The 14,374-nt window shown below is 40.0% G+C and overlaps 1 protein-coding gene across 1 annotated transcript in view; it reads right to left on the bottom strand.

The window, feature by feature from the left end:
• Positions 1-227: 227 nt before the first annotated feature.
• Positions 228-14,374, bottom strand: part of LOC121439038 (interleukin-1 receptor accessory protein-like 1) — a 729,117-nt gene continuing 714,970 nt past the window's right edge. The window contains 3 exon segments of the mRNA XM_041639534.1: positions 228-723; positions 725-944; positions 1,438-1,608. Coding sequence (XP_041495468.1) covers positions 228-723; positions 725-944; positions 1,438-1,608 — 887 coding nt within the window.

Raw genomic sequence — 14,374 nt, forward strand, 5'->3', positions numbered from 1 at the left:
AATGGTAAGAGACAACATGGTAAAACAGGAAAACACTGATGCTACAAAGAAATTCCAAAAAATATATGTACAAGACCCTGTTTTTCCTCGTGTTCTAGAGATTGTAATGCATGTTTGTTTGTTTGTTTGTTTGTTTTTTTAACAGCAGCAGTCGAGGATTTAGTTCCAGGCACTGGACTGCAGATTCCTTTCAAACGCCCAGGGACGGGATTTCCTTTGCTTTTCTGTCACCAAATCACACTGGATATACTGGTCTCCCTCGGCAACAACGGCAGGATGGCACTGTTTGTGTGGGCCTCATCTGGATTCGGCTCCCTGCTTGACTTTGTCTGTGGCCGTTGCCCATTGATGAGTGTCATGGGGATGTTACAGTAGGTATGCTGATTTCCTATGGAGGTAAGTGGCAGGGTGCCCGTGGGAGGTACATCGTACTCATAGCTTCGATAGTAGTGTTTCTGACGCATTTGTGAATGGTAGGTGTTGTGAAAGGTAGAACGGAGATCTGGGTGGGCAGTGGCTATAGCTGTGGAGGTGGCGGCAGCCATTGAAATGGCCGAGACAGTCTGCAGCTCCCCGAAAGGCCCCTGCTCGCTGACATCTAAAGCCTGCTCGTGTGTAATGGGCTCTATTCTCTTAAAAGGCATTTCGTACTGTAAACGTTTCCAGAACTTCGAGTTCAACTTGTTGCATTTTGGTCCATGCCATTTAATAACCGTGAGGAGCGATGGTGTGCTTGAGGGCCTCCACCTCCTGGTAGTTCATAATTCCTCGGAGTTCGCTGCATTCGATCAGTATCACCTTGATTTCTCCAGTCACAAGCATGTTTCGTAGTCTGGTTTCCAGCTCAAAGATGCTCCAGCCCCTTCGAACTACATAATTTGGGGTCATGACAATGATCAGCCGCTTACTTTGATCTACACATCTTGCCACATCTTCAATGTATGCTATAAATAGAAGAAGAAGGAGCAGGATAAATGAACTGATAAAGAGATCCAGAAGCTTCTTACACTTTCTCTCACATACTATGTGAAAATTGTTTGTTGTCAACACGTTGTGAAGATGAAAACAGGGGATGAACAGCACTTTGGATAGAGTTTTGGCCTCTGTTGTAGTAATTAGGGATATTTATCAAGGTATAAATACCTCATTTGATTTAAATAAATATTAAGGCTCACAGAATGCAATGGTTTATAAAGTGATAAACTATCATCTCTGGCTTATTTTTTTTAATTTATTTATTTATTAAGGATTTTCTTCTCTGGATTATTAAGAATTCAATTTCATCTAAAAATATTTCTTTCTTGGGAAACTAAATAAAATTTCTCAAGTTGCAAATTGCTAAGGAAAAATGGCGACTACATAGACATGTCTACTTACAACACACACATATATATATCCACACACAAATGAAATAAACAAGTGAAAATATTAACTTACTTCCAGTTGGGATCAAATCTCTATCTGGTATGAACAACTTATATCCATAATGCTTTTCAAGCATATCAGGTAGGATTTCAAGGGCAAAACGTTCTTCTTCCCCAGTCTCTTGGTTCCACTGGTCAGGGTCCACTTTGGTATATGACAGATAGGCATCATAATCTTTGTTGTCTGTCAAAAACATTACAAAGTAAGTTCTACAAAGTAAGTGCTAGGAAGAAAGCAGCAGAATACTAGCAATATTCACTTTTATTGATAAATATATACAAACATTACACTCAGGAAATAAAAAAAAGCCTGTATTAATTTTTATCATATGTTTGGTAGTACCACCAGCTTTGCTGGGAGGTACAAAGGGACACATTGTGATTTTTGCTATTGTGATAAAAATAGTAGGAAAAAAATTAATGGCAAAAGAAATGAATGAGAAAGAGATGGGGGTGGAGCTTAGTGCTGGACTTCATAAACCGCTGGTATCACCAGCAAGTACAACTACTGGCACAACCAAAATATCAATTTCTGTAACTTTCAAAAACACAAATTATAGGAAATCTTTACTGTTTATATAAAAGCTACATGTTTAGATAATAATATGTTATTATTATATATGCTGCATTTAAAAACTCTGTCTTTGGATATTTTTTAAGATGAGGGCTACGATCATTTAATTTCAACTTTGATTTAAAAACATTTTTACTTTCAGCTAGACTGATTTTGACTCTTTCCTCTTCACACAGATCACCTGGACTGTCCTACTCCAGGAGTTCCATGATGGCCCCTACCTATTTGGCAAAGCCTTAGCTTCTGACCTTCTCTCTTTGTGTCTCCCCACATCTAAACTCATACAGTATATAGATGACCTTCTCCTCTGAAGTCCATCCCTACAAATTAGCCAATCTAACACCTCTGCTCTTCTAAATTTCTTTTCCAGTCGAGGCTATAGAATCTCACCATCCAAGGTCCAACTTTACACTCTTCAGGTCACTTATTTGAGATTAATCATTACCCTAACACACAAATCTATTACTTTGGATAAAAACTGTGAATCCAGTCACTCACAGTCCTTTCAACTAAAGATGAATTTTTATCATTCCTAAAAATAGTGGCTTCTTAAATTCCCGAATTGCCTCTTTTTCCTTCCTTGCTTGCCACTTATATGAGGCAGCCCTTGCCCCACCCCCCATGAACTCCTTCTCAGTGTCATCACTATCTCTTTCAGAAGCTCCAACAGGCTCTCCTCCAAGTTCCAACCCTTCATCTCCCAGACCTAACTCATTCCTTGGTTCAGGACAATTGTCTATATTCTGTCAATTATGTTTTAAATAAATGCTGATTGGCCAGGAAGTATAGGAGGGAAGTAGAGGCAGGTCAATGAGAACAGGAGAATTCTGGGAAGAGGGAGGCTCCCTCTGCAGTCCTGTTCAGACACAGAAGAAGCAAGATGTGACTACGCTGCTGAGAAAAGGTACTGAGCCATGTGGCTAACACAGATAAGAATAATGGGCTAATGTAAATTATAAGAGTTAATAAGAAGCCTGAGCTAATGGGCAAATCAATTTATGATTAATGTAAACCTCTGTGTGATTTCTTTGGGAATTAACGACTGTGGGAACCGGGCAGGACAGAAACCCCAACAACAGTTCCTTCTCCCTCTGTGTGACAGAAAAAGAATGGCATGCCCTTGGGGTCCTAGGCCACCAGCTGGGGCCTGTAGTAATATTTCATTTGTGTTTTAACAAATAAAGCTTGCCTGAAGATCATAGCACAGAACTAAGCCACTAAAGGCAAGGGAGTGGTGGCACGCACCTTAATCCCTGGACTAGGGAGACAGAGCAGACAGATTTCTGTTAGTTCAAGGCCACCCTGGGCTATGCAAAATTGATCCAGTTTAAAAGAGAAACATAAGTCACACAAAGGTGATCCCAGCACTTAGGATCCCATGCCTTTAATCCCAGCACTAGGAAGGTGGAGACAGGCATGATATGGCTGAGCAGAAAGAAGAATATAAGGTGAGAGGGGACAAGAGCTCAGTGCAGTCTGAGGCAGCAGTCTGAAGCAGTCAGCCTGAGGATCAGTCTGAGCAAGCATTCTGAGGCTAGGTGGAGGCAGATACAGTCTGAGCATGTAGTCTGAAGATGCAGTCTGAGAATTAGGAGAGACAGGATCACCCTTTCAGTCTGAGGATTCAGTAGAGGTAAAAAGTCTCTCTTGTGGCTGGCTGCACTGCTTCTCTGATGTCTCAGCTTTCACACCCTAATATCTGACTCCGGGTTTTTATTTCTTAAGAGCAATTAGAATTCGTGCTACAGGAACCTTTCCTTGTACCTGTAGCATACCTGTCAAAAACAAACTAGACCTAGCCACTCAGAGATGGGCACCATGTATATGTGCTTTAATTGCTGCTGAGCTCCTCATTCGTGAATCAAAAAAACTAGCCTTTGGGTCACCCATCACTATCTTCCCCACCGCAACCTGCCCCATCTCTTAACTTATAAAGGCTTACAAACTCCACCTCCTTCCTGAGTTCTTATTCTCCAGGTGGCACTATTAGAAGATGTCACACTTACTTTCCCATCTTGCCCATCCTTCAATGTCTCAAATCTTCTTCTCCAACCAAGCACTGACTACTTCCCATATCATTCTTGCATTGAAACCCTAAAGGAATTACTGTCCCATTCCTCACAATACAAGAGGGCACACTGCCTCAGGCCACCTGTGTAATGCTGTCTCTTTAAGAGACAAGCCACGCCCACTCCTTGCAGCCTCTCTCCCTCCCTCGCCATCTTGGCTCTCTCTCTGTCCCCTTATCTCCCCCCCCCCTCAACCTCCTTCTTCCCTTTTTCCTTCCCCTCCATAACCCAACTAATAAATATCCAATTCTATTCTGTAGGATGTGCCTGTCTATGTGTCTCCCACCCACCACCTGCTCACACCGCTTGCTGGGCTTGCAGGGAATAGCCCTCTGCCACATGGCTGGGGACCGGCCACCTTGGTTTGTGGGCCTGCCACCACTGGGACCCCGCAGCAAGCTGCTGGGGACTCCCTGCAAATCCATAACAACCTGTACCTGGTACACAGATGGCTGCTCCTTTTTACATGAAGGGATCCAAAAAGCATGCTATGCCATAGTGTCAGATACTGGGGTGGTGAAATCACAGACACTCCTTACCCACACTACTAACCTCTCACCTGTGTCTTCCAATTGGAAGAAGGACAACACTTAAACATTTACAGAGACTCCAAATATGCTTTTCATATCCTCCTGTCCCACATTGCCATCTGGAAAGAGCGTTGGCTACTTACAACAAAAGGAGGATCCATAATTAACCCAGATCAAATTACCTCCCATCTCCCCAAAGCAATAAGAATTATTCACTGCTGGTCTTGTCAGACTGACTACTCTGTCATCTCTAAGGGGGAATAACTGTGCTGATGAGGCAGCTAGGGCAACAGCCCTCCAAGTTCCAGACTCACCTCACCCACTGCAGGAAGTCCACACACTCCAACCCATCCCCACAATTACCCTCTGACACTTGACAAATTCTGTCTTGTCCACACTAGCTCTTTCATCCTAATAGTTACGTTCTGCCTCATTTTGTCAAGGCTCACCTACAGCCCACCCCTGAGGACTTGCATTTCTTAAGAATTATTACTGTTTGTTATAAAATTTGTCAAATGCCATATTTTAACTCCAGATATCATAGCACCCCTTTTTCTACCTACTGGGTTAGAGGCTCCCTCCTGGGGACTTGACTGGCAGCTTGATATTACCCACATGCCCACAGACAAATGAGTTAAGTATCTCCTGGTTCTAGTGAACATGTTCTCAGACTGGGTGGAAGTGTTCCCCATCACTATAAAAAGGGCTCATACACTCTCCAACCTCCTTCTCTGGGCAATTATTCCCTGATTTGGAATCCCTGACTTTTTCCATTAAGACAGTGGTTCAGAATTCACCTCCTAGATCTCTCAAACCCTATTTAAAGCTCTCAGCATCTCTTGGCATTTTCATATCCCATATCATCCTCATTTCTCAGGAAAGATTAAACAAACTAATTTCTCCTTAAAAACATTCGTGTTAAAATATCACAGGAATTTCACCTTGACTAGGTACAGCTCTTGCCTCTGGATCTTTTTAGGCTTTAGACTCTCCCTAAGTGAAACCTTTCAATTTTACAATTTGAACTCATGCATGGGAGGGCAGTTCTAACCCCCAGCTTCCCATCAAAACCCTCACCTCTCTCTGATCACCTACTCATCCCCCTCATCATCTCTGTTCCCTCATATGGAACTTTACCGACCACTCCCTACCCCAACCATGCACTAACTCCTGTCCATTTCCAGTCAACAACATATGGGATTAGGTCTTTCTCTCTCCTGAGAGACCAATGCCTCTCACTATTTCCCCCTAAATTGCAGGGCCCCTTTGAGGTAATTCTTGTAACCCTCACAGCTGCTAAGCTTGACGGCTTCCTCCATTAGATTTACTTATCTTACGTCAAGCTCTTTATACAGCCCAACACACAGCTCAAGATAATCTTCCTTTATACACAGCAACCCCAACATGGCCCTGCTTCCTTCAGTTTCAGAGAACGCTGAGATCAACTGCCTTGTCTCTAATTCCAGAAGAATGAAACAACCTTACAGTCCTATAACTGTACTCAACTTTACCAAATTAGGAATCCCCTATGCTCTCTTTCCTGACCCCCTCCGCATTCTCCTGTCTCTACTAATCATGCCCTACTTCATTAATTTCCTCCATATGTATCTCCAATGACATATTCAAAAGTTTTAATTAAACTAATTAACTGTTGTTACAGTACTACCAATCATTAGCCACAGAGCTGGAGGTGTAAAGACTATCAAATGTGCCTGGGTGGTAAGAAACAACAACATCACAGAGATACCCACATCCCCAAACTCAAAAAAAAAAGAGACTCGCAGCACAGATTTCAGTACAATTCTTTACTATTGACATCCCTCAGCAATCAACCACCTGTCTCCTGAGCAGGAATGTGAAAGTGATGCCATTTCCATTTCTAAGGAAGGCCTGCACGAGCACCCCTCTTTTCACACCCTATCAATAAACTGCCAGCGTGGGTTTGTTGTACACTGTGGTTCATTCTCAATGCCGCTAAACTACAACAATTGGGAAGGCTGAAGAAGACCATTTGAGGCCAAGAGTTTCAGATCAGCCTATGTGTAACACTGTGAGTACTATCTCAAGAAACAAAAACCTAACCAAACCAAACTAACCAACCAACACTAACTATATTCAAATATCATTATGAAATCTTCATGAGATAAAGCAAAACTGAAAACATATCAGAAATCAAAATGTTTAGGGTGTTGACAAAAGCATCTCTTCTTTAATTCATAAGAGGATATTAGTTTCAATAATATGTAAGAGTATTGCATGGATTTTGTTTTCAGAATTACACATCTTTAAAAAAACAGAAAATATTTTCTAGATGAACATAGTACACTAAGTGAATCTGGGTTAGAAAAGAGATATACTGAGAAGGAAATGGTTTGAGATTGATAGCTGGGTCTTGGATAGTTTTTAACCTTTAAATATCTATTGAGTAGATGTTAGATGTTATTGATAGCTGCCTTTTTTATTACTCTCAAATATTTATAAATCACATAAATGAAACTAACTAGTGAGTGACAAATGGGTTACAAAAATAAAACCAGGGAACTCAATGATGGACATTTAGGAATGAGATAGCTCAAAAAGCTTATCATTAGAAATTGTCACTGATATAATTTGAGTCACATTTCTTCCTTTGGTCTAAGAAGATGCTTTGTTTTCCTATACAGGCTCACATTTCTAAAGTGTACTTTTTCATGTTAAAAAACTATAGGACTTTATAAATAATGGCAGAATAAATACACAGTAAATTATTAAATTATCATCTTAATGTTTTGACTTATTTGCTTATTGAATATCTGTTAATTTTTTTTCAAATTTTTGGGGATATTTAAGATTAAACTAGAAAGTTAGCCAAATACTCTACCTAAAAACTTTTAATTTCAATTCTGTTATGGATGTCTCTGTAAATTATATTTTCAGAAAAAGCTCCTTTGTCTTTTTATAACTTTGACACAATCTACTTATTTTTCCATTCAGTATTTTTTCAGACTTTCTAATTTTTTTCATTTTTTTCTTAAATTATTTTATGTGCATTGGTGTTTTGTTTGCATAGATGTCTGTGTAAGGAAGTTGGGTCCCCTGGATATGGAGTTACAGATGGCCTTGAGCAACCATGTCAGTGCTGGGAGTCAAACCCAGGTCTTTTGGAAGAGCAGTCACTGTTCTCTGGAAGAACAGTCAGCGCTCTTAATTGCTGAGGCATCTCTCCAGTCTTATTTTCTCTTTCAGGTTTATTTGTTTTATGTGTATGAGTGTTTTGCCTGCATGTATGTGTGCTGGTACCCTGGAATCCATGGAGGTCAAAAGAAAATATAAGATCCCATGGAACTGGAGTAACAGATGGTTGTGAACCACCATGTGGGTGCCGGGAATTGAACTGGGAACCTCTGGAAGAACAGCAAGTGTGTTTAAGTGTTGAGCCATCTCCCCATCACCCCAGCCTTTTTTATCTAGAGATTCTTGAATATTTTATCTAGAGATTCTTAAATATTTCTCTAGATAAATGTTTTATCTAGAGATTCTTAACTATTTTTTAAATATGAAACACTAAGCTACATAGTTTTTGAATAGAACCTTTATGTACACACTGGGCTCTCATCAAATTTGCCATTCTCGTACATTAGCCTACTGGGTGTTAAGATTATAAGCATCATAATTTGGCAACAATTAAAATATTGTCCTGGGTACATGGCTCAAAGGTTGAAAGCATATTCTATGCAAGGAAGTGGGCCTGAGATTGAATCCCCAGAACCCACATATAATCCAAACACAATAGCAGCAACATCTGTACAGAATCTCCAGTCTCTTCTGGGTTGATGGGAGGCAGAGACAAAAAGACTCCTGGAAAATTCCAGGCCAGCTAGCTTTCATACGCCAGGAAAAAAACAAGATATCCTAACTCAAACAATGTGGAAAGAAAGGACCGACGCACAAGTCTGTCCAGATCTCCAAATGTATACATACTCCATGTGCACCCATATTTACACTCATGTACATACAAAGGTAAATTAAAAATAAAAATAAAGAAGAATGGATGAAGAAAGTGTGGAATATATACACATTAGAGTACTACTCAGCGGTAAAAAACAATGACTTCTCAAATTTTGCATGCAAATGGATGGAAATAGAAAACACTATCCTGAGTGAGGTGTCCCAGACCCAAAAAGATGAACATGGGATGTACTCACTCATAATTGGTTTCTAGCCATAAATAAATGACATTGAGTCTATAATTTGTGATCCTAAAAAAGCTAAATAAGAAGGTGAACCCAAAGAAAAACATATGGTTATCCTCCTGGATATGGGAAGTAGACAAGATTGCTGAGCAAAAATTGGCATCTTGGGGGTTTGGTGGGATGGGGTAAGGGGAGATGGGGAGAGAAATGTGAGAAGGGGAGGATGGGGGGGAACTTGGGGAATTGGGATGGTTGGCATAAAGGAAGGATGGATATGGGAGCAGGGAAGCATATATCTTAATTAAGGGATCCAGCTTAGGGTGGGCAAGAGACCTGAACCTAGAGGGGCTCCCAGGTGCCCAGGGGGATGTCCCCAGTTAGTTCCTTGGGAAGCTGAGGATAAGGAACTTGAAATGGCCCTATCCAATAACCATACTGATGAATATCTTGCATATCACCATAGAACCTTCATCGGGCGATGGATGGAGATAGAGACAGAGACCCATATTGGAGCACCGGAATAAGCCCCCAAGGTCCCAATGAGGAGCAGACGGAAGGAGAACATGAGCAAGGAAGTCAAGACCACGAGGGGTGCACCCACCCACTGAGACAATGGGGATGTTCTACTGGGAACTCACCAAGGCCAGCGGGCCTGGGTCTGGAATAGCCTGGGATAAAACCGGACTCTCTGAACAATGAGGACTGATGAGAAGCCAAAGACAATGGCACAGGGGTTTGATCCTACTTCATGTTCTGGCTTTGTGGGAGCCTAGCCAGTTTGGATGCTCACCTTTCTAGACATGGATGGAGGGGGGAGGACCTTGGACTTTCCACCTGACTGCTCTTCTGTCTGGAGAGGGAGGGGGAAAGGAGTGGGGGGAGGGGAGTGGAGTGGGAGGAAGGGGAGGGAAATCGGAGGATGGGAGGAGGCAGAAAAATTTTTTTCCAAGAAAAATTAAAAAAAAGAAAATCAAGATAAAAAAAAAGAATCTGAAAGAATGGAATAAGTGAAGTATATCATATAGTCAAGCATTTTAACCTCTAAGCCACGAATGGTACTTAATTTGATAAAAAAATAAAAGCAGGCGATGAAAGGAGACAGAGACAGAGACCCACATTGGAGCACCGGACAGAAATCTCAAGGTCCAAATCAGGAGCAGAAGGAGAGAGAGCATGAGCAAGGAACTCAGGACCGTGAGGGGTGCACCCACACACTGAGACAATGGGTTGTTCTACTGGGAACTCACCAAGGCCAGCTGGCCTGGGTCTGGAATAGCCTGGGATAAAACCAAAATCTCTGAACATAGCAGACAATGAGGACTCCTGAGAACTCAAGAACAATGGCAATGGGTTTCTGATCCTACTGCACGCACTGGCTTTGTGGGAGCCTAGCCAGTTTGGATGCTCACCTTTCTAGACCTGGATGGAGGTGGGGGTTACTTGGACTTCCTACAGGACAGGGAACCCTGATTGCTTTTCGGGCTGAGGAGGGGGGGGGGTACTTAATTGGAGGAGGGGGAGGGAAATGGGAGGCAGTGGCGGGGAAGAGACAGAAATCTTTAATAAATAAATAAATTAAAAAAATACCATCTTCTTCTTAAGTACAGAATGGGAAACACAAGAAAACCACCAGTCTGTGAAAATAAAGTAATTCACAAAATCTATAGTTTCTATATACACTTTCCTACATGTGATTACATATGTATTCAGAATCAGCTGTCTTGCCAGAAATAATCACAAAAATATGTTCGATTTGAAGAAAACTTCTTCAAAACACGTCTTCAAAGTTCAAGTTTTAAGATGTATGTATATTCTATCAACAGAATTTCAATGAGTATTCTGTAAAGTGTATGACGGATACTTAAAATAAATATAAGTGCTCAGCAGAAAAGCCAGCGAATGGAGAATATGTACCTCAGCAAAGGATTGGATTGTAGAAGCAACCCTGCTTAAACACAGAAAACTCATTACTAAAGCGAATCTAAGAGAGGTTGCACAGTTTGAACTCACAAAGAAGAAATACTGATAGCAATATGGATTAGATAACCAAAGAAGACAATGGAGTCAGTTACAAAATTAGATGGTTAAGAACAGAAAATCCGGAAATGCTGTGCAGAGGGAGACAGGAGATGGGAGAGAGACCAAAATGTTTAGGTTCAGACAAACCCATGGGAGCCTGAAATAGCCAAAACTCTTTGGAAACAGAAAACTAATTCTTTAGAAACGAGACATACTGGTTTAAATGGTTTAAATATGCGAACATTGGTGTAAATATGAGTTCCTATCACAGAAACTAATAAAAAAATGCTGCTGTTCAGCTGAGAAACGAGTTTAGTAAGATTATAGAGGTTCCTACAAGACACAGAATAGAATTTTAAGCTCAGCTTACAATTGCTTTTAGTGTCACTGAATCATTTACCTAAACTGTCCCATTATCTATTTTCCCATTATAAAGTTTTAAGAATTAAAAAAAATAATAAAATAAAATAGTTAGGGTCTGATATGACAAAAACAAAAGCAACTGAGCTGAACTTCTGAGTTCCATAAACTCTGACTCATTTGAGAGTTTATTTCTTAGTTTTTGAAAGAACGCCATGGAGATGAATACATTTCACATTTTTAGGGCCCTTGTCTAGCATGTACAAAGTTCTAGGTTTGGTCTCCAGAACTGGGAAAAAGTGCAATAAAACAGAAACTTCTTGAATCTGTTTAGTAGTAAATGTATCCTAATTATATACAATATATGAAAGAAATTACCTGGCTTTAGACCCATTAAAGAAGCATTAATTTCCTTCCTTTGCAGCCTTTAGAAAGCAGCAGCTAGCATAGTTGTTAAAAGTCTTAAGCGATGTTGTAGTACGGCTTTTTACTTGGGGTACAACATAATCATCACATCTGTAGTTTTGGAGTAGTGATTGTTTTGGACAGTTAGTCATGTCAAAAAAAATAAGCAAAACAGTACAGCCATGTCTAGGTCTGTATAATGGCAAGGGAGCTTTTGGCACTCTCTAGCTAGAAGGAGGTGGGAAGTCACATGATACTCACCTGGGATTGCAGCCAGGGAAGGATCCTACCCTCCACCTCTTAAAATCAACAAGTGATCAAGGGAGATACTAGGCTTTGCTTGTTTGTTTGTTTTGCTTTTGTTATTTGTTATTGTTGTTACTAGTGGTGGTAGCTATTTGTGTGTGTGTGTGTGTGTGTGTGTGTGCACGCGATGTGTGCACGCGCACATGTGCAAGAACAGAAAGGTTAACAGAAAGTAAGACTCAATGATGCAGTTTACATAGGGACATTATCCATGATGGAGTGGGATTTTGTCATGATACAGTTGTTTGATGATCACCTATACTCCGGTGAGAAACCCCTCAGCCATGCTCTTTAAACCAGTCCTTCAAAAACTCATTGGTTGACCAAGTTGGATTTGGATGGAATTGTTCCATTTATTTGTCCGCAGTGCCTTCTGTGGGATGAATAGGCATTTGTTCTTATTTCCTATGGAAGAGGTAATTGCAAGAAGGAAAATGGTAGAAAACTATTACCAGGGAGCACTGGGTGTGAGTTAAGAGGGATTGACACACCGTTCTGATTTTGAACAGGTCATATTCCCAAAATAACTTTTTGTTTCTCCTTGGAATTCAAAAACTGTGTATGCAACTTAACTAATCACCACTAACAGGGAGACATAATGAAAACAAAAGGCCAGATTCATAGGATTTCTAAATGATAAACAGAGACAAAGTGTTTACTGATGTCCATGAAGACCCTAATTACTGAATTTACAAATAAGGAAAGAACTTGTAGTTCAAGGAGAAAGAAAATTAGTATGTATGGCCTAAGATTACATAGACGCCAATTTATTTTGTAGACAGAGAACAATGGCTCATATTTTCTGAACATGGGGTAGAGATTTTAAAAAGTTGTTCTAACTCATGTGTCTAACACACTAATTATCAAACTAGATCTCTGTCTTTATCTTCAAAATATGAATTGTATTGGTTATTATAATGTTTTTAAACTTGAGCTGCTATGATTATGAATAACCATGACCTATATACTTCTCAGGAAGAGGGATATGGGATAAACACTTTGTGCTCTGTGAAAGATAAACAAAAGACAGACAACTGTTTTTAAATAAACCTGGAAAAGAAACACCAGGAAAGGCATGCAAAAACAAAGAAGACTGTTGTTTTTAAGTTTTTTCTTTCTAAATTAGTTTAGTATAGACTAAGATATTGTTGGTATAACTTCTCCTCTGGAGACACTAGCTCTCCCCTATGATGTTCAGCTATTTAATTCAAATATGGCATTGTTCTAGAGGCAACTACCTCAAACATTTAAAATGCCTTTTAAATCAGATCAAAAGTAGGTGTTTCATGAATTAGCTTAAGAAAAGTTAAAAAGTCAGGTTCAATTACTTAAAATTAGTTGATTTTTATTAAATATATAACATTTGAAATCCATTATAATCAAGGCACATGAATGACTTAACACATTTTGAATATATACCCATCCTTACAAGTATCTATCAGGGTCAATGTTCTTGGAGAACTCTAGACTAAACTCTACTATGTTCCTGTGACTCAGAAAAGAATGTTTGGATGTCAGCAGCTGGATCTTTAGTTCCTGATGTGGGAGTCCCCTCTGTGTGCTGTAATTACCATTAATGAATAAAGAAACTGCCTTGGCCTGTTGATAGGACAGAACTTAGGTAGGTGGGGAAGACTGGACTAAATGCTGGGAGAAAGAATGGTGAAGTCCGAGAGACACCATGGAGCCGCCAGAGTGAGACATATGAATCTTTGCCCATAAGCCACTGCCACGTGGCGATATACAGATTAATAGAAATGAGTTAAATTAAAAAAGAGTTAGCCAATAAGAAGCTAAAGCTAATGGACCAAGCAATGTTTAAATTAATATAGTTTCTGTGTGATTGTTTTGGTTCTAGGCAGCTGGGACGAACAAGTGGTCCCATCCCTTCAAGTTCCTATCTCTGGAATGATGTCATACAGCTTCAAGAGAAAAATTCTTGAAAATTTTCCTTCCTTTGGAGCACACATATACACACCCAACACACACTTATCTCCAGGACTTTAATTGTTTAATTTTTTTGTTTCTTTATTTTCTTTATGAGGCCGGCTCCCACTGTGTATCTGCGGTTTGTTTGGAACTCAGTATGTACAACAACTAACTCATCTCCAACTCACAGAGATCTGCTGGCTTCTTCCTCCCAAGTGCTGAGGCTAAAGGCATGCACCACCAGGCTCAGCATATATTATTTTTTAAAAAAATGTACATATAATAGAATTTCTGTAAAATTTCCTTCTATTGTATAATAATTATGGTGGGAGATTAGTTAAACTAGACTTTAGTTCAGTTTAGATTAGTCCTCTAGAATTTAAACTCTATAGATGCCTAATTTAGATGAAATGTCCTCAGAATGATGCATAGGTAAATTGCCTTAGGCTAGTTTATATATTGGCCGATGATAATTTAGGGAAAATTGTGGTCATCGAGGTAGAGGGTACCAAGAGGAACTGAGAAATAGAAGGAATGACGCAGAGTGAGCATAAAAGACAGCTAACGTAAAAGCCAAACTTGATGT

The sequence above is a fragment of the Microtus oregoni genome, unplaced genomic scaffold (assembly GCF_018167655.1).
Source record: "Microtus oregoni isolate MIOR12 unplaced genomic scaffold, Mior012 000059F_ref0000304, whole genome shotgun sequence".
In the NCBI taxonomy this organism is placed as follows: Eukaryota; Metazoa; Chordata; class Mammalia; order Rodentia; family Cricetidae; genus Microtus; species Microtus oregoni.